General features: G+C 40.9%; 1 protein-coding gene across 1 annotated transcript in view; it reads left to right on the top strand.

The window, feature by feature from the left end:
* Positions 1-23,891, top strand: part of Utp20 (UTP20 small subunit processome component) — an 84,358-nt gene that overhangs the window by 28,473 nt on the left and 31,994 nt on the right. Inside the window, exons 19-32 of the mRNA XM_027392579.2 lie at positions 281-357; positions 2,971-3,050; positions 3,237-3,480; positions 6,468-6,653; positions 9,828-9,918; positions 10,773-10,858; positions 11,376-11,501; positions 14,836-15,002; positions 16,217-16,425; positions 19,437-19,580; positions 20,122-20,201; positions 21,521-21,744; positions 22,374-22,518; positions 23,442-23,529. Of these exons, the coding sequence (XP_027248380.1) occupies positions 281-357; positions 2,971-3,050; positions 3,237-3,480; positions 6,468-6,653; positions 9,828-9,918; positions 10,773-10,858; positions 11,376-11,501; positions 14,836-15,002; positions 16,217-16,425; positions 19,437-19,580; positions 20,122-20,201; positions 21,521-21,744; positions 22,374-22,518; positions 23,442-23,529 (1,947 nt within the window). The remainder of the gene's footprint in view (positions 1-280; positions 358-2,970; positions 3,051-3,236; positions 3,481-6,467; positions 6,654-9,827; positions 9,919-10,772; positions 10,859-11,375; positions 11,502-14,835; positions 15,003-16,216; positions 16,426-19,436; positions 19,581-20,121; positions 20,202-21,520; positions 21,745-22,373; positions 22,519-23,441; positions 23,530-23,891) is intronic.

The raw sequence follows: 23,891 nt of genomic DNA, 5'->3' as shown, positions 1-23,891 counted from the left end.
TCTATAGTGTCTACACTTAACTAATGTTTGATGTTCTTCAGGTTGTGAATGTTTGTTAGGATGAACTTGCGTTCCTAGTTAGACTTAGACTTTGTGAGTGAACATCTGGAATGAGCTTTAATTCTGTGTTCAAATGAATATGAATGAGATTTTAGGAGATGGAGAAAAATTATTACACACTCAGTGCAAGCTTCTTCCCAAATTTTACTTGTCCAAGGGGTGTGTGCCCTTCTACTGCAGCCTGTCACATGGTTACTAAACTGGTCTCTTGGACTTGCAGGTACCACTCCGTTATCTGTTAGGCATGCTCTATGTCAACTTCAGTGCTCTCTGGGACCCTGTGATTGAGCTCATAAGGTAAGCATGGGCTAAGTGGATGGGACCATTCACTTTAACTCCGATAGAATGGTGGGGCCATGCTTGTTCCATCTGGGTATGGTTTGCATGCATGGGCATCTGAATCCTTAGTGAAACAATGCAAGCCGAGCGTTGGTGGTGCACACCTTTAATCCCAGCACTCGGGAGGCAGAGGCAGGCGGGTCTCTGTGAGTTCGAGGCCAGCTTGGTCTCTAGAGCAAGTGCCAGGATAGGCTCCAAAACTACACAGAGAAACCCTGTCTCGAAAAAACAAAAACAAAACAACAAAAAAAGAAACAATGCAAAAAAAACTACATACCCTCTTTGGTGCCTGGTTTTCAGTAGTTTAGGTGTGTGAATATTTCTATGCATTTAAACGACTGCAGAGTTTTCTTTTTATTCTATATGATGCTATTTGTATGATGAAAATATACATTATGATAATTCCATACTTTTATTTTCACATAGTACATCACTGAACCATAAGTACTTTTCAAAACCCTTCTTGTCTAGCGCATGTGCATACATGCACACCCCTACACACACACACACACACACACACACACACACACACACACACACACACAAGTCCTTTTAGCTTTAACAAATAATTTTAATAGTTACAGAAAATAGCATATCCTGTGGCTGAGATGTAGAGATCTGTCCTTTTACAAATGTTTGTCCTTGACTCTTTACTCTGGCTTTTTGTTGGACTGGAAATATGTAATGTGTCATTACCTTTCTGGATCCTATTAGTTCTTACTTGACAGTGGCAGAATAAACAAATCCCTTTTCAATTTTTAAACCAATTTGCCTGCTTTTACTTCCTTTCACAGCCACCAAACAAGAATAGTGAAAATAAATGGCTTTTGACTTCAACCTGGATTCTTTTTATACCTTCAAAAGATAAGAAGTGACATATTTATAATCAGTGGTCCATTATCACAAATGTTGGCTCTTAAATGCTTTTAAAGTCTCTCTATAGTGACTGGGCTATTTTACTGTTGGGGACCGTTTTCCATGTATAATATACACCATCTGTAGTTCTCCTATCCAGTGTAAAGTTTATGTATATTAGAAAGTTAACGATAAGCCAGGTGTGATGATACACACTATAAATGTCAGCATTCAGGAGGCTAAGGAGAGAGGACCACAGATTTGAAGCAAGCCTGGGCTACATCGTTATATGTCTCAGGAAAGAGAAGGATGAGAGAGAAGGGAATAGGGAGGAAAGGAAGATAAGGAGAGAAGAGAAAAGGAAAAGAAAAGTAATGACAGAGAGTAAACGAGAATATTATTGCAAGATCTTTAAGCTATAAAAACAAAACAAACAAAACCAAAAATAACCCTATATGATTCATTTCATGTCTTATCAGTAAGTTATGAAAAGTCTATGTTTGAGACAGATTCTAAATACATACCCCAGGCTAGCCTGGAACTATGGTGACCAGGCTGGCCTCAAACTAACACAGATCCTCCTGCCTCTGCCTCCCACATGGTGACATTAGAAGTATGCGCCACCATACTCAGCTGAAAAGTGTATTTCAGATAGTGAAATAGGTGCAGAGAAATATTTTTAACTAACTTTGAGTGCAATGGTTGTTTTTCTCCAGAAACTTTCTTTTCCTAATGGGCCCTACCTCATATACTATTTTATTTAGCTTTGTCAAGTTGATGTAATCTAGAGCCACCTGAAGAGAGAGTCATTGGGTGATTTTCTTCATCAGGTTGGTCTGAGGACTACTTGTCTTGATTGGTCATTAATGTGGGAGGGCCCAGTCCACTGTGGGCAGCATAGTCCCTAGGTAGGTGGATTTGAGCTGTATAAGAAAGTCGGCTGAACTTAAGCCTGGGAGTAAGGCAGCAACCAGCATTCCTCCATGGTTTCTACCTCGAGGTGCCTACTTTGAGTTCCTGCCCTGACTCCCATCAGTGAATTAATTGTGACCTGAAAATATAAGTCAAGTAAACATTTTCCTCCCCAAGTAGCTTTTGGTTATGGCATTTGTCACACCAACAAAGAGGACAAAGTAGAGGATATATCATGCTCCATTTTTACTATTGTGTCTTTAACATTAGTCCTCCTAACTGGATATGGAAATTTGTGCCTGTATCCTAGCACTCAGTGGTGGGGCCATCAAATTGTGAGTTTGGGTCTTCATAGTGGGTTCTAGGGCAGCTTAGACTGCATAGAAAGGCTGACTCAAAGCACCTTAAACAGAGCTTATTTGTATCTACTTATATTTTAAAATAAATATTCTGAAGTCATTTCTGTGTTTGGCAAGGAAGTTTCAACGGGTAAAAGGTCTTACACAAGCTGGATGAGCTGAGTTCAATCCTTAGATCCCACAGTGAAAGGAGAAAACGAAATTCCCCGAATTACGTGACTCCTCTAACATCTGTACATCTGCACTCACTCACATACAATGATAAAGTAGAACAAAGTTTGAGCAATGAAGGCAGTGTAAAAACAACAGAAAAGTGAAATTTATTTCATCCTCATGTTGAAGACTAATCAAATTAACATATAGTTAATTCTTGTACGTTTTTCTAGTGAGCTGTTTCATACTAAAGACCATGCTTTATTATGTATTTCATGATCTTTTCTCTTAGTTCTCACGCCCATGGGATGGAAAACAAGCAATTCTGGAGTGTCTGCTATGAACATCTAGAAAAAGCAGCTGCACATGCTGGTATGAGCAGAAGTCTCAAGGGCTGGCTGGGGACACCAGTGTTATTTGAGTACATGAGAAATATATTCTCTTTGATGAAGTTCTGACTAGGTTACTGTTTCCTTCGAGTCACTAGGAACCTAGTGTCCAGTCTTAAGCATAAGTGTGATAATCTACAGGCATTAGGATGCCTTCTTTCTCTTGCAGAGAAAGAACTGCAGAAGGATATGAGAGAGGCGGAGCAGTCCACTGGGGATGGAAGTTGGGAGCAAGCCCAAGAAGGAGATGTTGGTGCACTTTACCAGCAGCAGTTAGCATTGAAAACTGACTGTCGAGAACGACTGGACCATACCAACTTCCGTTTCTTGCTCTGGCGAGCTTTGGCCAAATTTCCAGAGAGAATAGAGCCAAGGTCCAGGGAACTCTCCCCACTGTTCTTGAGGTTTATCAAGTAAGTACATAGAACAATGTACCTGGCACAATGTGAGAGTAGGTGTATCAGCCTCCCCTAGTGACTGAGAGCTTTACACAAGTGTCATTTTCCAAGTCCTTGTCATGTCTACAAGGCACCGCCTCCTCGAGTAAAACACTAGACTAGTTTTACATGAATTAGCATACAACAGTGCTAATCAAAACAGGTCAGGTCACTACAGGAGAAAGGCCATGTTGAGTTTGATCAGTATACAAAGGTCTTACTATTCCTTGCCCTGTTCATTGTTTTATTACTTGCCTGGGAGTAATAGATATTTTCCAGTGACCTAACCCCAACTACTGTTTTGAGCCTCTTCATGCTGAGGAATGTACTCTTGAAGAATATTAAAAGCTTTCTGAAGCCTTGTTTTGTCTTCAGTAAGAGAGTCTTGATGGCTTTGAAATTTTAACAAGGATGTGTCGTACAGAGTAGAACTGCACACTAAGCGTGTGCTCTGATGTGCCTCATTACGTGGGAAGAAGGTAAGGGTTAGGCTGAGCGGGGCATAAGCCACAGCCCTGGCTTGTCACGGGAACAGTGGCGGGGCTTGGGTAAGCACTGCAGTGTGATCCCCCACCCCACCCCCGAACCCCCACCCCCTGAGAGGTAGCAGTGGACATGGAGCAGGAAGTTAGCACTCTGGCCGGCCATGTGATGGTGAAATGGGCCTTTGCTATCAGATAATCGGGGAGTTTAAGCAGAAACATGAAGGACTTGTGGATGCTATTTGGAGAACAGATTGTAGAATAGTTAGTGGTGGAGATTGACCAGTCAGAAGGAGATTACAGGTGTGAACAACATTAGCTGGTGGCCTGGCCAATATTAAAGACTAGTTTTTAAAAAAGGAATTCCAATTTGGAAAAAAAAGAAAATTGAAACGATTCTAGCTAGATCAGCTGGTGTGGTTTGGAGGTGGTGTTTGTTGTAGGGAACAGAAAGGAGTGGGGAAAACTGACTATCTGTCTCAAGGTTTTAGCCTGAGCAACTAGGAAAGGCAGGTTACCACCTTAGGGAAAGGGATGCAGACGCTGCTGGTTTGCGGGGGCGGGGGGCACAGGACACCATGAGTTCATTTTAATTTGTTACGTAGGATACCAAGTAGAAATGACAAGTAGGCATTAAGTTTAGAGTGATAACGTTCAAGGAAAGGTGTTGATCTGGAGATTATAAATTGAGAATCCTCAGTAGATGAGTGGTATTTAATGTCACCTGACAAAAGTGGAGTAAAAGAGATCAGAAAGTGAAGACATGCAATGGCTGGTACTGACCATTGTTTAGAGAAGTAATGAACCCGCAAAGGAGACCATGAAAGTAATAGGAAAAGAAACAAGACATGGATGTGAACTTCCTAATGCGTTAATTTTCTGTGTTTTCCCTCAAAAAATAGCATCGCCTCTTAGTTTGCAGGTAAATGTCTCAGGGAGGGATAGTCAGTTGGATCAGAAAATTCTATATACCTGAGCAGTCAGCCTTGTGTGGAATAAGGCTTGACCTTTGGCTTAAAGAGATACCTTACCCAGAAAGACAGAATCTGTAATGAGTTGCTTTACTTGTTCTGTATGGAAGTCTGATTAACTGAGTTCTAGAGACAGTGGAGAAGAAAAATGGAACCTGTGAGCTCTTACAATAAGATGGTGATTGAAGAGGAGTGTGGGGCAGAGAGGGCGCATCTGTTCATGTTTTGTTCAAAATTGAAACCATATACATGAATACTGTTGTTACAAAGGATCAAGATGTGGTGGTGCACTTCTTTAATCACAGTACTTGGAGACAGGCAGGTGGGTTTCTGTGAGTTGGGGCCAGCCTAGTCTATGTAGCAGGTTCCAGGTCAATCAAGGCCATACAATGAGAGCCTATGTTAAAGGGGGATGGGGACACAGGGAGGAGAAATCAGAGCTAGGAAAGGTTAAAGCAGACCAAACATGCAATAGATTAGTAGTGGAAAAATAAGGTTTTATATGCTTTTGGGTATTTGTCATTTTTTAAAAAAATCTTTGCCTATGACTGAAATGAAGCATTTCCTTTTCCTCTCTTTTCCTAGTAGTTTCATAGTTTTAGGCCTTTTACCTTAAATGCTCTTTTCTGTTGACTCCTACAAGTGATGAGGGACAGAAGTCTAGTTACAAACTTTTGCATATGGCTGTCCATTCGCCTGGCACTTACCGAAAAGATTGCCTTCTCCAGAGTTCTCAGTGCATCACTGAAAGGCCAGCACTGACTGTGGATCAGTTTGTATGCTAATGCGATGCTATTTTGACCAAGCAGCTTTTTTTTGGTTTGTTAGGAAATTAGGTAATGTTTCTGACTTTACTTTTTGCTTGCCATTGCTTTGACTATTTGAGATTGTGATACTGTGCTTTTGAAAGGATATTGGCAAAGTCAGGAAAGAAATACAGTCCTAATACTTTACATTAATCTTTTACTCTGTAGTCCACTCTGACCAGCTGTGCTTCCAGAGACAAGGAGGCTGATTTCACCTTAGTCTAAAGTAGACATTTCACATCTTTTTGACAACGTAGTAATGGAGCAGACTGTCTCTTACAGTTAGTGACTGACTTGTCAGTGAGAAAGACTAAAAGACAGAATACTAGTGTAGGGGCTGAAGAGATGGATCGTTGGTTAAGAGCACTGGCTGCTCTTTTAAAGGCCATATGGTGGTTCACAACCATCTGTAACATTAGCCCACACAATCCAGCGCCCTCTCCTGACCTCTCTTCGTACCAGGCACATACCTGGTACACAGACATACATGAAGGCAAAGCGCCCACCACATAGAATAAAATAATTTAAGAAGGCTAATATAGAGGCACCTTGACTAAGGTGCCGTGTGTGTGTGTGTGTGTGTGTGTGTGTGTGTGTGTGTGTTGTGTGTGTGTGTGTGTGTGTGTGTTCCTGTGTACTATGGATGCTTTTCCAATGAAGCATACTCCTCAGTTTCAATGTCATCGCATGCTTCCTCTTAACAGCAATGAGTATTATCCAGCGGATCTGCAAGTTGCTCCAACCCAGGATCTACGCAGAAAAGGCAGAGGAGCAGTGGCTGAGGTAATGGAGGAGGAACCTGCTGTGGAAGCCGACGAAGAACTGGAGGAAGAGGCCCTGCCCACAGATGAAGCACCCCAGAAGAAAAAGACAAGAAGGGCTGCAGCTAAGTGAGTTCCCCATCACTGGCTGATCATGGAGCTGTAGTTGTTCGGGGGAGCTGTGCAGGCTTCTGTCTACATGGGAAATAACTTCATGAACTCCTTAGATAGCTATTGACATGTTATGGTGCATCTTCCTGAGATTTTCCTTGCTGTTTTGTCAGTCTTTGGAGATTCTGACTCTGAAACATTCTGGTACTAGGCATTGAGAACTGGCTGTAGTGTTCTGTGGTGCCGAAGTTAAAGGAAGACAGGGCCAGAATTACATAAGAGACCTTTATTGGAAATCTACTGACTCAGGGCTACCCAGGACCACACTTCTGTCAGTGTGTCCCAGTAAATTGCATGTTGCAATCCTGCATCTGTCTGCCTCTTTTTTAGTCTCTTGGCACTGTGGGTACTGCTGGTTTGTTTTGGAACAATTACTGACTAGTTTTTCTTGCTTCACCACAGAATCTTAGGAGTTGAGGAACTTTTGATGTGGTTCCTTTTAAAGATGAAAGAACTGCAGCCTAGAGTGCTGCGTTACCTGTAGGCATTGTGTTTGTGTGCAGGGTAGCAGGCACCAGAGTCCCTTGTCAGCACTTCCTTCCCTTTGACTTAGCCCCTGCTAGTTACTTTTTTCTTGTGCTACAATACTTTTTAAGTTTCCTTGGTTACTCATTTACTTAAATTGTTCCAAACTGTTTTAAAAAATATTTTAAAAGTCCTGCTTTCAGATGCTTTTTGAGCTTACCCAAAGATTGTCTGGACTGAGGGTGTTGCTCTTAGATTTTGTGTATTTCCACATCAGCCATTTATAAATTTATCCATTTGGTAACTGTAGCCAGTGCCCTTTGCTAAATGTAAGACTGCAAGGATGAATCACAAACATCTGCAGTGGAGGAGTGTGTCAGATATTTTATAGGGCTTACGGGAGCACTGTGAGGAACCGCTCCCTTCTAGGACTTACAGGAGCACTGTGAGGAACTGCTCCCTTCTAGGGTGTATGGGAGCACTGTGAGGAACTGCTCCCTTCTAGGGTGTACAGGAGCACTGTGAGGAACTGCTCCCTTCTAGGGTGTACGGGAGCACTGTGAGGAACTGCTCCCTTCTAAGGTGTACGGGAGCTCTGTGAGGAATTACTCCTGTCTACCACAAAGACTGAGGCAGACACTTAGAGAAGGCCTTCTGCAGAGGGAAGGACACCTCTGCTACTGAAAGATGAAGCCTTGGACAGGGAAAGGACTTATCAACCAATGGAAATAGTGTGTAAAGCACAGGCCTGGTGTTGTAATTTTAGACAAGTGGCACAAGAGAGAATGATGCCATATGACAGAGTTCAAGTGGAGGTTTTGTTTTGTTTTTTTCCTAAGGGAAAAGGATCATAAAAAGGGGAGAGGGGAGATGGGCCCCCAGGGACAGGAGCAGTGGGAGGGATGAAAGAGGCTCAGAGAGAGGCAGAGACAGACGAGGAGAGAGAGACGGAGAGAAAGGAGGAGGATGGGAGTAGGAAATGTAGTGAATGTGCACAGGTAGTTCTCTTAGTGGCTGCAGCTGAGGGTGTATCATGTCAGAACCCCAAGAGCAAGTCAGTACATGCCTGGAATACTAACACCCAGGAAGGGTCACGGCCAGCTGCCAGTTCCTCTAGTTCCTTGTTCTCATTCCATCAGCATAATCCCTAGCAAAAGATTAGTTCTAGGTATGTGTTTGCTGAATAAATGAATAAGCCATTTCTCCAGTCACACCTTGGCCTTTCTTACTCCTGGACCTGCACACATGCTCTTGCCTCTGTCCAAGTGCCCTGGCCTCATTTCTACTCACTGAGAGGATCTGTTCATACTTCATTCTGTACTACTGATCATAGTTCTTCGCTGAAGTTTCTCCTGTCTTTTAAAGTAGAAGTTATCTTACATGAGTCAAACTCATAACGGATCAATCATACTTGTATAATGGAACCCCTGCTTGCTCTGGATATTAGCTCTTTACAGCTCTTGTGAAAATCAGAAATTCCCTATGAGCTGCAGCTCACTAATAAGTGCCTGCCTCACTGCACTTTGAAATGTTCTAAAGAAACTTGTCTAAAATACTAAAAATTAAGATGTGCTGGGCATGTAGGTCAGTGGGCAGAGATGTTGAAGACATGGTTTGGTTATACACACCTATTATCTTAGCTGGGAGTGGAGATAGGAAGGTCAGAAGTTGAAAGTTATCCTCATCTACATTCTTCAGGGGATAGATAGATTAGATAGATAGATAGATAGATAGATAGATAGATAGATAGATAGATAGTCCAGACAGACAGATGAAGGGAGGAAAGGAAGGGAGGGAGGGAAATTCTATAATTCTATGAGGATTAGGTCTGTGTGGTAGTTCATCCACATGTGAATAAACTGTGCTGGATGTGTAGCATATACCCACAGCTTTAACCTCAGCACTCAGGAGACAGAGGCAAGCAGATCTGAGTTCAAAGCCTGCCTCATCTATATAGCAAGTTCCAGGTGAGCCAGAGCGACATAGTGAGATCATGAGACCTTTGAGAGAGGCTTGAGGGGAATGAGTGAATGACCTTGGTGCTTGCCATGCCAGTGTATGCATAGCTCAGCTTCATAATCCTTCTCCCTACACTCCATGTATTAGGCAATCAGATGGGCAAATGAAGTAGACACACCCTTCCCAGGCTGCTGCAGTAGATGGTGTCATTTGCTCTGGATAGCCCTATCTTTAGTCACAGAGCATTGCTGTTTTTTCTGGTCAGTTAGTATAAGCAATAGCCGTTATCACCTAAACTTGGCCCTCTGTTTCATGCCACCAGTGTTTACATTCTATGAGTGAGAGGAAGAGTGAATCCTGCCACTTCCTTGCTGCTGTTTGGAGCCTAGCAAAGGCATAAGTGCCCAGATCACCTGCATTCACTTTCTGAGAGACAGCACAGTGTTTTTAACCAGCTTCTTGTAGTTTAAGCCTTCCTACGCATATCTTGGAGGTTTTTTTAGTGTAGAAAGCCTAGGTTTGGGGGAAGAGGCCTGCCTGAGATTCAAAGTTTCCAGAAAATAATTTACTAATCATTAAAATTTGCTTGGGTAGTTAACAGCAGACTTATGGGTGGGTATTTGGAATGCATGCAAAGAGAATGAAATTATGGGCAATGTTATTTCAAGATGTTTATTCTTTACTACAATAACCTCTTATTTTGTTTAGGCAGTTAATTGCTCATTTGCAAGTCTTCTCTAAGTTTTCAAACCCACGGGCCTTATATCTAGAATCCAAGTTATATGAATTATATCTTCAGGTAAGTCAAATAAATTCCCGGTGCTTTAATCCTTGCAAACTTTCTCCCACTTTACCAGAGTAACTTGGGTTTTCCGTAACTGTGGATGAGGCCCATTTCTACATTTTAGGTGCTGTTTTTGTTACTATTCACACTATTAAAAATCATCGTAATGTACAATTTAGATTGCACTTATGTAGTTGACTTTAAAGTCAACTTCAGTACACAGTAGCTAACACTGAGCAGCTGTATTAGAAGCAAGAACAGTAAAATCGTGTTATAGGAAAGGGTGACTGGCTGCCTTTCCTGCTTGACATCAGCTCTGGTGGGGACTTGGGTTTCTGAATCTGTTAGATGGAGGGAGAATGGATAAGTGAAGTTGCTGTGATTATTATGTATGTCCCCAACTCCAGAAAAGATGTCAGGAAAATGAATTGTTAGAAGCAGAGCAAGTATTGGGTTGTCATACTAATCCTACTGGGGAAATGGCATTTCTCATATGTGGATGGTCTCTGGATGGTCTCAGCAGACTTTGTCCAGTGTCTGCGTGTTTTTCACAGAGACCTTACTAGAAAGCCTGAGCTCAGAAGTCTCTGGCCACAGGTAACAGTGGGACCATAGCCAAGTCCTCTCCTGACATCTTACTGACTATTAACTTTATAGTATAGGATGTCCTTGTCACAAGACCAGCCCAGGTGGTTAAAATTCAGGCTCACACACAGAACTCAGGTCAGAATTTCATTTCCTCTTTCTTTCTCTCTTTCTGTCTTTTCTTTTTTAGATAGTCTTGCTATCTGGTTTGTTAAACAAATTTCTACCTCATGATTTGTGTATATATTACTTCATTAATTTATTCCATAAAACCTCATTTCCAGTTATTGCTACACCAAGATCAAGCTGTTCAAAAAATAACCTTGGATTGCATAATGACCTACAAACACCCTCATATCCTCCCTTACAGGTGAGCTATGTAGGCTAGAGAAACGTTACTTCCTTTTACCCAGAATCACTTCTGAAATAATGTCTTAAAGGCCTGAGAAATGCCCCTTTTCAAAGTAACCGTAACCATTTCCAGGCAAGAAATAAAAACCAGAAGTATATTTGTTGACTTATTTTCTGTAGATAACAATGTGGAAAGGAGATTATTAATTTAAAGCTATGTCTGGGAAAGTGGCAACATTTCTCTGTGAATATAATTCTAGAAAATCTTTATGAAGAGGAATAGTAACACTAAGAAATGAAGCCTTTGGATGTGCTTCTAAGCACAGGGTTATGGACCAACTCTAGTCCCTTCTAACCCATTTACCTCCTGAAATGTGAAGATATTCTTGTGAGGATTGTCCTACTGGGTGTGAGCCTCTTCCTGAACTACTTGGTGTGTGATTTTTTTTTTTTTTTAGTTATATTTGCAAGTCTTGTTCTTCCCATCTTTGAAAAGTGCTGAGGCCCAAGTGATGATTTGTGCAAATCTGTTATAGGGAGAATTTACAAAGGCTGCTGGATGACAGAAGCTTTAAGGAGGAGATTGTACACTTCAGCATTTCAGAAGACAACACTGTTGTGAAAGCCACCCACCGGGCGGATTTGTTTCCAATTCTGATGAGGTATTCATACTATTGAAAAATGAGAATCCAAACACTTTTCTAAGCTGGACGGTGGTGGTGCACACCTTTAATTCCAGCACTTAGGAGGCAGAGGCAGGTGAATCTCTGAGTTTGAAGCCAGCTTGGTCTACAGAGTTACTTTCAGGATAGCCAAGGTTATGCAGAATAACCCTGTCGTCAAAAACAAACAAACAAAAAATGGTTCTAATACAGTCATGTGATTCTTCTTATTTTTTTAATGGGGTCTCATGTAGCCCGGGCTGGCCTCAAACTTACTGTGTAGCTGGGGATGACCTTGAACTCTCCTCTGGGATTGCAGACTTGCATCACTATACTTAGTTTTATGCAGTACTGGAGATCACAACCAGGGCTTTGTGTGTGGTGGTCAAGCACCTCACCTGCTGAGCCATATTTCTAGCCCTGCTTTTTTCTCTTCTTTAATTGGCTCTTTTGGACAGTGGCACCAAACTGCACTAGTCATTCTTGATGGATACATAATTGGAAAACAAAGTTCTCTGTCAGTGTCCTTTGAATGTGAGTGTGGCTCTTTTTACTGTTCTGTGTGCTCACGTGGGACGTGTTCATGAGATGCCCTGTGCACACTGCTTATATCAGAATGACATCTATGTCAGTGCATCACAAGCTGCACTAGCTGCCCCTTTTTAATTCCATGCAACACCATTTTTATTTGAAAGCCTAGATAATGAAGTATGGTATTTTTTGTCTTTATGCTTGGGTATTTCACAGAAATTTTCTTAAACACGAACACAGTTAGTTTGACAAATCAAAGAAAACAAAATGGTAAAATTTGTTTCAAATTTCAACAGTCAAATGAAAATTAGAATTTTAGAAAACTTCTGTCTGTTCTTGTTAACTTATAGCTTCCCAGTAACTTGAAAACATGTCTAATTTGGTGGATAATAGTTTTTGTTTGTTTGTTTTTGTGGGGTTGTTTTTGTTTTTGTTTTTCGAGCCAGGGTTTCTCTGTATTGCTTTGGAGCCTGTCCTGGAACTCACTCTGTAGACCAGGCTGGCCTCAAAGTCACAGAGATCCACCTGCCTCTGCCTCCCAAGTGCTGGGATTAAAAGCATATACTACCAACACCCAGCCAGATAATGGTATTTTTAAAAAGTTGGTGGTTTTTGCCGGGCGTTGGTGGCACACGCCTTTAATCCCAGCACTCGGGAGGCAGAGGCAGGTGGATCTCTGTGAGTTCGAGACCAGCCTGTTCTACAAGAGCTAGTTCCAGGACAGCCTCCAAAGCCACAGAGAAACCCTGTCTTGAAAAACCAAAAAAAAAAAAAAAAAAAGTTGGTTATCATGCTTCTTCTATGGGTTAACAGTGAGATGTCTTAGCCTTTGACATTTCTACATGACTTGTTCAGCCATTGTTTTCCAAGTAACAGATGCATATTACAGAATCAGTGTGTGCAAAGTTCAAAAGGAAAGGATTTTGGTAAAACAGTTTATAGAGTCTCTTGATAGAGTTTCCAGTTGCCACAGTTATTGTAACATGGAGGGTTTTTCTTCCACTCTAGTGAGGAGATGCAGAAGCAACATGAACATCTGGTCATCATCGTTAGACCAGTCAGAAAATAAAACAGAGCTTTTATTGGTCTCACGAGTGCTGAGATAAAATTATTTTTTTCATTAGAAAGCTATTTATATTAACATGTAATCAACATGATGTTTTAAGTGAGTTAATAAAATAATATTTTAAAATTGCTCAGTTTTAATTTCTAAAAATATAACTATGGTAAATCCACACAAAAGTTCTTTAGGCCTCTAATAGAGTTTAAAGTTGTCTTAATATTAAAATTTTAAACTTAAGTTTTGAGTGTTGTCAGTAAATTTTATTGCACTGAAATCTAACCATTAGCTGGATTGCATGCCTTTTATCCCAGCACCCAGGAGAGCAGAGGGTGCTGTGTAAGCCAGCCTGGTCTACACAGCAAGTTCAGGCCAGACTGCTACATAGTGAGACCCTATCTCAAGCAAACAAAATAGCTTTTATTAAATATCTAAAGGTTTAGGAGAGGTGGATGCTGACTACCATTATTAAGAGTGTATTAAAATGGCCGTGTTAACTTTTTGCCATGACCCTTTCGTCTGTCTTATTCCTATACATGTACTTCTTGCTCTTTGCTGCATTTCCTGGGATGATCCCCACTCAGTTTGAAAGCATCAGTTGATTCTATGTTTAGAAATGTGATGTGAAGGCCGAGAGATGGCTCCATGGATAAGAACACTGGGTGCTCCTTCAGGGGACCCTGTTCAGTGACCAGCTGTTTACAACTGTCTGTAACTTCTGACCTCTGGCCAACAGGCACACACTTCGTGCACATACTTGAAAGCAAAACACACAGATAAAATAAATAATAATCTTTTAAAAATAAAAGAGAAGTGTATTTTGATCCAGTGTAGTTCTGCATACATGTATTCCTAGAAGCCAGGTTCAGGGCCAGTACCAGCAGTACAATACTGTGTTTTATGTTTATGGGTTAGTCTAGTGTATGGGTTTATTGGGAGGGAGAGAAATGAGAAATGGTGTTTTATGTTTATAAGCAAATTTAGTGTTGGTTTTATTTTCACTCATTAACTCATCCATCCATGTATTACTTTCACCACCTTCCATAAAGAAAAAAGGTTACTTTTCCCTTTTTTCTCTGGCCTATGAAACTGTAACATAGGAATTATATTTTTCCTTAAAGCTTAAAAATATCACATATAAGCCGGGCAGTGGTGGCTCATTCCTTTAATCCCAGCACTCGGGAAGCAGAGGCAGGAGGATCTCTGTGAGTTCGAGACCAGCCTGAACTACAAGAGCTAGTTCCAGGACAGCCTCCAAAGCACAGAGAAACCTTGCCTCACCCCCCCCAAAAAAAATTACATGTAAAACTAGATACGTTCCATGTGAATTTTGTTTTGTTTATTTTGTTTGTTTGATTTGAGATTAGGTCCTTATTGTATAGCTCTTGCTGGCCTGGAACTCACAGAGATCTGACTGCCTCTGCCTCTCCCTTTTTTTTTCTTTTAATATCTATCTATATTATTGTTTTCATTTATCCTCGATTTAACTTATCCTTGACTTGCCTGTTTTATTGCTTTTTTTTGTCTGTCATACACTGAATTACCTTCTAGCCTTTTTATTTTCTGTTTCCTGCTTCCTGGTAACTTGGTCTCATTGTATTTCATAACGCCTGTTTTCCTTTTCTCTTAACTTTATAATATAGCCATTGAAATCTTTGGATTAGCTCCTTATAGCCTTGTAGCAAACAAGCAGCTAGCAATATGTTTAACATGCATATGGATAATGGTGTTTTGACTTTTCAGAATTTTGTATGGGCGGATGAAGAATAAGACAGGGAGTAAAACCCAAGGGAAATCTGCTTCAGGCACCCGAATGGCCATTGTCCTGCGGTTCCTCTCTGGGACCCAACCTGGAGAGATCCAGTTATTCTTAGATCTGCTGTCTGAGCCTGTGAAGCACTTCAAGAATGGTAGCTACCCAACACCTCTCTGACCAAATGCACTCCCTTTGTGGTAACCTTTTGATGTTCCTGGGCAGAAGTCTTTCTAATGGGGCTGTGTCTTCCCACCTCAGTGATGTCTTTTTGCTGAAATGCATTTCACCGTAAACTTTTCTGATCTCACAGTTGATCCCAAGTTTTCAGTAATCTTGCATTAGAAGACTTTAATTAGAAAATGTGTATTTTGTTGTTGTGCATTTCTACCAATGAAAAATGTCAAATACTTCTCATTATACACAAAAATGTGCCAGACTAGTCTACATAATGAGTTCCAGGTCAGCCAGGGCTATATACTGGGACTGAATTTTAAAACACACACGAAAGAGAGAATCAGTGAGAGAGAGTCTGTCCCCACACCCAAGAGATTAAAAACAGCTTGCAAGAATTAACTGTAATTCCTGCTATGTAGTCATTTATTTATTCACAGAATCATTTACCTATTGAGCAGTGATGTGTCTGTCTCTCCTGTGATCCCAATTCTAGGCTCAGTTGAAAAGCAGTGGAGAAGTGTAATAGTGCAGGCTAAGCTCGGTGCTCTCTTCTGTCATAACATGTAATGTTCGCCATGACTAGATGTGTTGAGTGCTTACTCCACACGTAATGTTATCAAAAGCCCTTTGCAAACAACTCAATTGATATTTAAAACAAACACAGGCGCTCTCATCATGTAATTGGCCATTTTACAAATGAGAAAACTGGTAGAGGTAGGATTTGAACTCAGATCCTTAGTCTTCTAGGAGTTTTCATGACTCTGCCAAACTCAGCATATGTAGCTCAGTAAGTCCAGTGTTCAGGAGTTTTTTTTGTTTTTTTTTTTTTTTTAATTGGGTAAGCCAGGTGTAGTGGTATATTCCTTTAGTTCCAGCACTTGGAAAGTAGAAGCAGGTAGATCTGTGATAGTTTGAGGCTAGCCTGATTAATAATAAAATAAAATTGAATGAGATTTTTCACTTGGAGTCAACCCTCCAACTACATTCTTATCTGTCTTTATCCCTCAGTTTCCCTATCTGAAATGTAAATGTAACCCAACTTACTCAGTTCACTGAGCATTTCGTAAAAATTGGGAGATAATACATGAGAAAAGTTCATTGATGCCTATAAATAATACATAGGAAAATTGCATTATTTAGAGAGGTAGGAGATGCCATGATATCACCACAGAGTCCCACATCCTCTTTCATTAGGGGAGTGCCATTCAGCAGTCATTCGGGCAGTAGAGGATTTGGATCTGTCAAAGGTACTTCCCGTGGGTCGTCAGCATGGCATCTTAAACAGCCTGGAGGTTGTCCTGAAGACCATCAGTCATCTCATCAGTGAGTACCTTCCCAAGATTCTGCAGATTCTGCTGTGTATGACAGCCACCGTCTCACACATCCTTGAGCAACGGGAGAAGGTGAGACTCATGGTAGATGCTGCTTCTCAACTGAATGACTCTGTTTCTCTTGGGAGCTGGGTTGGCATCAAGGTTAAGTCTCCATTTGTAACCCTTGTTATGTTGAGAGAGTCCCATAGACTCTTCAGGAGATACATGCTGAAGCCATTGCAGTGTTTTGAATAAACACGTGTGATGAGCAGGACTGGTTAGTTAGCTGGCTAGCTGCCGGAAGGGGAGGGCTGTAGATGTTTGTTTGAATGTGCCCATGAGCTTACATTTGAGAATGTAGGAAAGGAATTTGTACATTATGATGCACAGAAAGCTCCTTGGAGTAGTTGGGTTTGAAGTAAAGACCCAGGCTCTGATTTTGTCTTTTGAACTCTATTAACAAATGAGCAAAAATTTCAGTTTGTCAAGAAATTGTCTCTGGGGGGCTGGAGAGATGGCTCAGAGGTTAAGAGCACTGGTTGCTCTTCCAGAGGATCCGGGTTCAATTCTTAGCATTCTCATGGCAGCTCACAGCTGCCTGTAACTTCAGTTCCAGGGGACCCAACACTCTCATACAGATACACATGCAGGCAAAACACCAACACACATGAAATAAAAGTAAATTTTAAAAAGATTGTCTCTGTTGACTCATAATACAACTAGTGACTTTGGAATGCAGTCTTAAGTAGAAGTTGTCTACCACAGTTCTAAGCTGCTTTTCAAAAAGACTTAAATTGGCGTTGATAATGAAATCAGTCTCCAGAGCTTCATTCTAAGAAGAGACGAGGCAGAGGTGTCCAGAGCACAGTGAGTAAAAGCATCCAAAGTATGGAAACTTCTTCCTACTGGGGAATTCCTGACAAACCTTGAGCAGGGACGTGATAAACATACTGCTTTAAGCCAGTTGTGGTGAAGCACACCAGTAGCTATGATTTGCTGAAGGAAGCAGAGGCAAGAGGATCACGAGTTTAAGGCTAGCCTGGGCTACATATTTTTTTAAAAAGATGCTGTTTTATCCAAGTGTTCTGGCATACACCATTAATACCAGCACCTGAAAGCAGCAGCGGAGGGAGGGAGGGAGGAAGATATTGCCTTGGTTGTTTTGTGGGAAAGAGGGTTGGAGAAGCCAAGAGTGACACCAAAAAGAGGTCATGAGAAATTCTGTAGTATGTGAGCTTAAACGAGGATGTCAGCATTGAGCATTTCTGCTTGTGCTTCAGAGCAAACAGGAGTGAGTGTCTGTGCACATGGTAAATCACAAAGGGTGACAAGTTTCATAAAGATGCGTCCTTTGGACTTTTGATTAACTTAGAAGTTACTCAGTAATGGGCCTTGCTCCCAAGCCACATTCTGTAACTCAGGATCATTTGTGCAATTTCGTGGTTCATTAGTTACAGAGGTGTTAAGCTCGCTCGAGGGTGTGGAGCTTCTTGCTCTTTTAAACAGGTCCAAGGAGTTCCTTTCATGCATAGTGAATTGTCCCACAGTGATTTTGTCCTAGTATGTGTTTGAGCTCAGTTACACACTTATGCTTTATGACTTTGATAGCCTTTGGGGTGTTGGCTGACATGAAGTGTGTGTTGTTAAGGTTGTAAACAGTTTTGTGGTGTTTGTACATTGAAGCAGTGGCCGTGTATAAATATACATAAAGTCTATAAAAGCTTACTTTCTGGGTTTTCCTCTGGCTTGGTCAACAAGCTGCAACTATAGTTGTAGAAATGGATAGAACATGCCTCTCCTGCCCTTGGGGAGAAGCAGAGATGGGACATGGTGCGATGTCTTATTTGAGGTCTTGTTTGCTAGCAGTGGTTTGTTAGTTGCTCCAGATGATCAAGATAGCATGTTTTTAACAGTGTCAGTGATTTTTTTTTTTTTTTTTATCTTTCCCGAAATCTGACTCAAAGGACAGCACGCATGCTCCCAATAGAGTGGAAGCAGATCAGAGTGGCTTGTCACTGTGTCACCTTCTTGTGTTTGCCTGCTATTTCCTCTGTAGCCTGAATAATGAGGTGATTAGGTGGAGGCAGATGGAGCGTTATGTGGCAAATGAAGAGCATCCATATTCATGGGCACTTGAATTTAAAATACGTGATTTCAGATTTGGACAACTCTGTTGGCCAGAGTGTTGGCTTTTCGTGGCAAGTAACTTCCCTCTTAGTTTTATTCATTGTATCTTGGACATAGACTTGACATTCACTACATAAGAGGATTTCCTTTGTCGCCCTATGTTACAAGTTGGTTTTTAGGTAAAGCTGTAGGAAAATAAGGTTTTATATATATAAATACTGCCATTTAATATCTTACACCCACAGTATAGTGATCAGGTAAGAAGGTAATCAGGGTTTGAGGCATCTCTGTTGCTTTTAACATTTGGAGAACATCACTCTAAGGCCTATCTCTCCTCTGTAAGGCTAAACCCATTCATTCTTTAATGTCCAGTGGAAATTCTGTGTAATATTTGCCATTTCCAGGTTTATAGAATTCCTCACATACTAAACTCTTCAGAATTTTCAGTTCTTCATATAAATAAGGACTTTGGGCTATAGTGCCCATTGATGGAGACTCAGTAAATAAGCCTACTATGAGTGTGAACAGATGGCCTGCATTGTTACTGTTCAGACCGCGTAGGGAAGGAGATGTGATATCTCTTTAGTGTTTGCTGTTACCCTCCAGCCTCTGTGCCTCCACGCAGACATACTTGTTTATTTTTATTATTACTTTATGCATATAACTTTTCACTGTATGTCTGTGCACCATGTACATGCAGTGCCGTTGAAGGGCATTGGATCCCCAGGAACTGGAGTTAGAGATAGTCGTGAGCTGCCATGTGGGTGCTGGGAACTGAGCCTGGGTCCTCTGCAAGAGCAGCCAGTACTGTTAAACACAGAGCATCTCTCCAGCCCCAAGTCTCTTTTTTCCCCTGCCAAATGAGCAAGAGTGCCTCTCTAAGGGATCAGGGTGGGTGGGTGTGTGTGTGTGTGTGTGTGTGTGTGTGTGTGTGTGTGTGTGTGTGTGTGTCTGAAAAAGATCTTTGTTTGCAGATACAGCTAAGGTTTATTAACCCACTGAAAAATTTAAGACGTCTGGGAATCAAGATGATTAGCGATATATTTTTGGATTGGGAATCCTATCAGTTCAGAGCAGAAGAAATTGATGCCGTGTTTCATGGTGCAGTTTGGCCTCAGGTATGTTGTCTGCTCTTTCTTACATCAAGACTCTTATTTCTTCAAGTTGTTACAAGACTTAGTCAGTTTTTAAATATGTGACATTTATACTGAAGGTTAACTTGACTGTGTGTGTGCATTAAAGAAATATGACCTAGCTTCCATAGCATGATGTACTAACAATTGGGGGGGGCTATTAACATTTTCCTGATTTCTCTGCATGTGCCCAGTTGTTGCAGTAACTGGTGCAGTTAGCTAAGAAAACTATGGGAGGGACTGGATTTTGAGAACAGTTTCTAGCTGTTTAAACTCAGACATTTCTGATCATTTAAAACCCCCAATAGCTGGCCCCAATATCTAGACACTCCATGCACCCACCATTGCTGCATTTTTCTGTTGGCATTATTTTGCTGCCCTTCTCTTTTCCTCCATCCTTCCTTTATGTATGGTCTGTGCCCTGCTCTCTTTTATCCTCCACTGTGATGGCTTATCCTGTTTAGTGGTTGCTTTAGCTTCTTCTATAAGTGTCTGTTTTTTACACTGCCATTATTTGGTATCCTAGATCTGCAGGCTTGGATCTGAGAGTCAGTATTCGCCCACTCCTCTGTTGAAGCTAATCAGTATCTGGAGCAGAAATGCAAGGTAAGACTTCCCTTCCTTTAAAAAAGAACTGTGTTTAGGTTTAGTCAAAAGTGGTCTAAGGTCTACTGCGTAGTGAGTTACCTTTAAGTACAGTCAAAACAGATGAAGCAATTAAATAAAAACATGGAAAGTACTCAAAATATGTAATTTTAAGAAAACTAATGGACTCAAACAATATGCATGAGGTATCCCGAGAAGATATGTTTGTCTATGAATATGAAAACAGAAATATCTAAGTTTGTTCACATGTAAGACAGAAATAACAGACCTAGGCCTGAGAGATGGCTCAATTAGTGAAATTCCTGCTGGGCAAGATGGGAACCTGAGTTCTTACAGAACCGTGTAAAGCCAGGCAGTTGAGAGGCGGAGCCTACTTAGCAAGGTCCATGCTGCTGAGAAACTCTGTTTCCACACCAAAAGTGGAACAAACATCCAGTGTTGTCCTCCAACCTTCACATGCTCCCACACATGTGACCCCACACACACATACACACACAGAGAGAAATAACAGTTGTACTCCTTGCTTATGATAATCACATGTAGGGTTGAAGCCTGTCCATACTATGTCAAATATTAATTGGGCCAAAAGATACAGAAGCAGAACTGCTTAGAACTTTTCTGTTAGGTTACTAGTGCCAAGTATGTTAACATACTTAAAACTATTTCCAGTGATAAAGAATTGATAAAGTTAATCTACCCATGGTTTTTTTTTTCTAAAAATTATTTGATATATTTCTATATGGAGGAATATTCTAATTTTTCCTATGAGTACTTTATTATTAGAATGGCTTCGTCCTCTCAAAGTGAATGTATTCTCTGAGTTTTGTGTATCCACAAAAGCTGTTGTCTTGTGTGTTAGTGCATAGATCTCTATATGAGTTTGTAGGCATTGCACTTTAGAAACCTTATCACTGAAAACAACTTTCATATGGCTCTTTAGAAAAGGCTTGAGACTGGAAGTCCAGCTATGATTCAAGTCTCAGCTCTGCCACTTCTTACAATAGCCCAGTGGCTTTAGCAGGTCTGTCCTTCTTTATTGTAATGTGAAAGAAATGTACCTCGTAGAGATGTCATGAAGAGATGTCGTGTGTGTGTGTGTGTGTGTGTGTGTGTGTGTGTGTGTGTGTGTGTGTGTGTGTGTAAACCTAAGTAGTATAATGTTTATAGAGTACTTGGAATTAGCCATTGAGTTCTAGATCTAAAAGTAATTTCATATACACATACACATGTTAAAATCAATGTAGAAATTCTTATGAAATATCTTAGATATAAGCATACTGAGAAATAAAATGACTATTGTAATGTCTTTCTCCTTGCAGATACTTCCCTCTTCTGGCTAAACAGAAACCTGGACACCCAGAATGTGATATCCTGACCAATGTCTTTGCAGTTCTCTCAGCAAAGAATCTATCTGATGCCACAGCTGGCATTATAATGGACATAGTCGATGATCTTCTCAACCTTCCAGATTTTGAGCCCACAGAAACAATGCTGAGCTTGCCAGTAACTGACTGTGTGTATGCCGAGGTAGCAGACAATACAGGTGTGTGCACTGCATAAAGCCAGTGATTCATAGACTTGACAGGTAGCTGTGGCTCTCGGGAAAGAATCCACTCATGTGGGAAAGTCTCTTGTTTCAGAGAAGTGTGTAATCTGAACTTCTTTGCACATGTAGGAATGTAGATTACTTCTACTCGGGCAGTTCTCAGCCACCTCCAGGATACTGGGAATGTTTTTCACTGTTACACCTGTGAATTCTTCCTGCTACAGTATCCTAACAGTTCCTGCACTGTTATAAGGAGTGATTTATGTACCCTAAGGTCTTATATGAATTTGTAATTTAAAAGCCAGGCAGTGGTGGCACATGCCTTTAATCCCAGCATTTGGGAGGCAGAGATAGGTAGATCTCTTCGAGTTCTAGGACAGCCAGGGCTACACAGGAAAACCATGCCTCAAAAAACCAGGGAGGCGGGGAGAGGTGTAAATTGATTAATGAGTAAATTAATTAAAAATGTGTGATTTAGCTACTGGTGTCTTTAAGGAAGAAAGGGTTATTTATGATCAGAGTTGAAGTTTAAATGCTCATCAACAGTTGAATACTTTGCTTCTCTGTCATCAAGGGGATAATTTATAATGGTGAGGAAGGGTTCATTGAAGCTATTACTATTTCAGAGCCTATCACTGTGGGAGGGAGACTGATTCTGCCTCATGTGCCTGCAATTCTTCAGTATCTCAGCAAAACCACAGTAAGTGCAGAGAAGGTAAAGAAGAAGAAGAACAGGGCACAAGTCAGTAAGGAACTCGGCATTCTTTCCAAGTAAGTGTCATGTTTGTCTTTCAAAGGGAAGATTGACATTCATAGGCTTAAAGATTTTAACACTTTTATCTTGTTTTTCCAAGGTAACAAGTTAGGAAAAAAAGAATCCTTTAAAACACGTGCAAAGCGTGTGCAAAGTGCTGGGTTTAATCTCCACATTAAACGTCAAACAAAAGAGGGGGGCACTTGTTATTTTCCAGTTCCTTGTCAGACCTTTGCAAAGTCTCAAGTTTGTTAGATGCTAAAAAATACTAGAAAGAGCAAACTGTCCAACTGTTTGAAGAATCAAGCCAGTTTTTTAAAAAGACTTTAGCAGTAAAAACAATATATAATCAGTTTCTACAGAGGCAAAGTTAGTAAGCAATAATATTATCCTAAATGTAATGTAAACCTTACAAAACTTTTTAATATTGCTTTTAATAACATAAAATTGATAAATTGGGACGTTCTAGAAGCTAGGATATTTTGTTTGTGTTCCTAAGCCTTTTTCAGTGTTTGCTGCATTTTGTCCTGGTTCATCAGTGTGGCAGTGGAAAGATGATGAGCCCTTGGGCTCCAGAAAGGCCAGTGTTACAGACCCGCTGATGCTCCCAGTCACACCAAAGCTGTCTTCCAAGTGTCAGTTCTCTAAGCAACAAGGGGCTAAATAATTCCCGTCGTGGGCTGTTAATGGAATTACATTGAAATATTGTGTATAAGACCTTTAGTGGTACTTAAGAATGTCATTTCCTTGCAAAATAGGGAAGCATGAATTGCCTGATTACAGCCACCTAGACAACACTGATACTGTAAAAATGATAGAACAGTAGCTGGGAATGAGAGTGCCCGATGTGCAACAGAGGGTTATCTGCAGTTTAACGCTTAGAGATATTCTTCTTCCTAGGGCATAGGAATCTTTCTAACATATCCATTGTCGTCTTTAGGATAAGCAAGTTTATGAAAGACAGAGAACAAAGTTCTCTTCTCATTACTCTTCTCCTTCCGTTCCTTCTCCGGGGCAATGTTGCTCAGGTACAGTACCTAGGACATTTACTTTGTCTTCAGAGGGGTGCTATCCCATTAGGCTTGTTTGTATAGGGGATTTTATTAGTTAGTTAAACCCTGTGATCCATTTGTTCTAGAAAACTTAAGGCTGTATAGAAGTAAAGGTTTGAAATAGAGGGGGGAGCAGTTATCACCTGCCACTACAATAAAGTGTCCCTTTCATTAGCTTCTGCCCATTCCAGGATTTCTCTTTTGAACAACAAATAGAACCCAAGGCATTCATTGTGTATTGTGGAGTCGTGAATATAGAGCACACTGACAAAACTGAGTGAGAAATCTCTCTTTTAATGTTCAACCAAGAGTTTTCTGATCAGATTCTAAAACGCTAA

The sequence above is a fragment of the Cricetulus griseus genome (assembly GCF_003668045.3).
Source record: "Cricetulus griseus strain 17A/GY chromosome 1 unlocalized genomic scaffold, alternate assembly CriGri-PICRH-1.0 chr1_0, whole genome shotgun sequence".
NCBI classification, from domain to species: Eukaryota; Metazoa; Chordata; class Mammalia; order Rodentia; family Cricetidae; genus Cricetulus; species Cricetulus griseus.
This window is presented reverse-complemented; position numbering and strand designations above follow the sequence as displayed.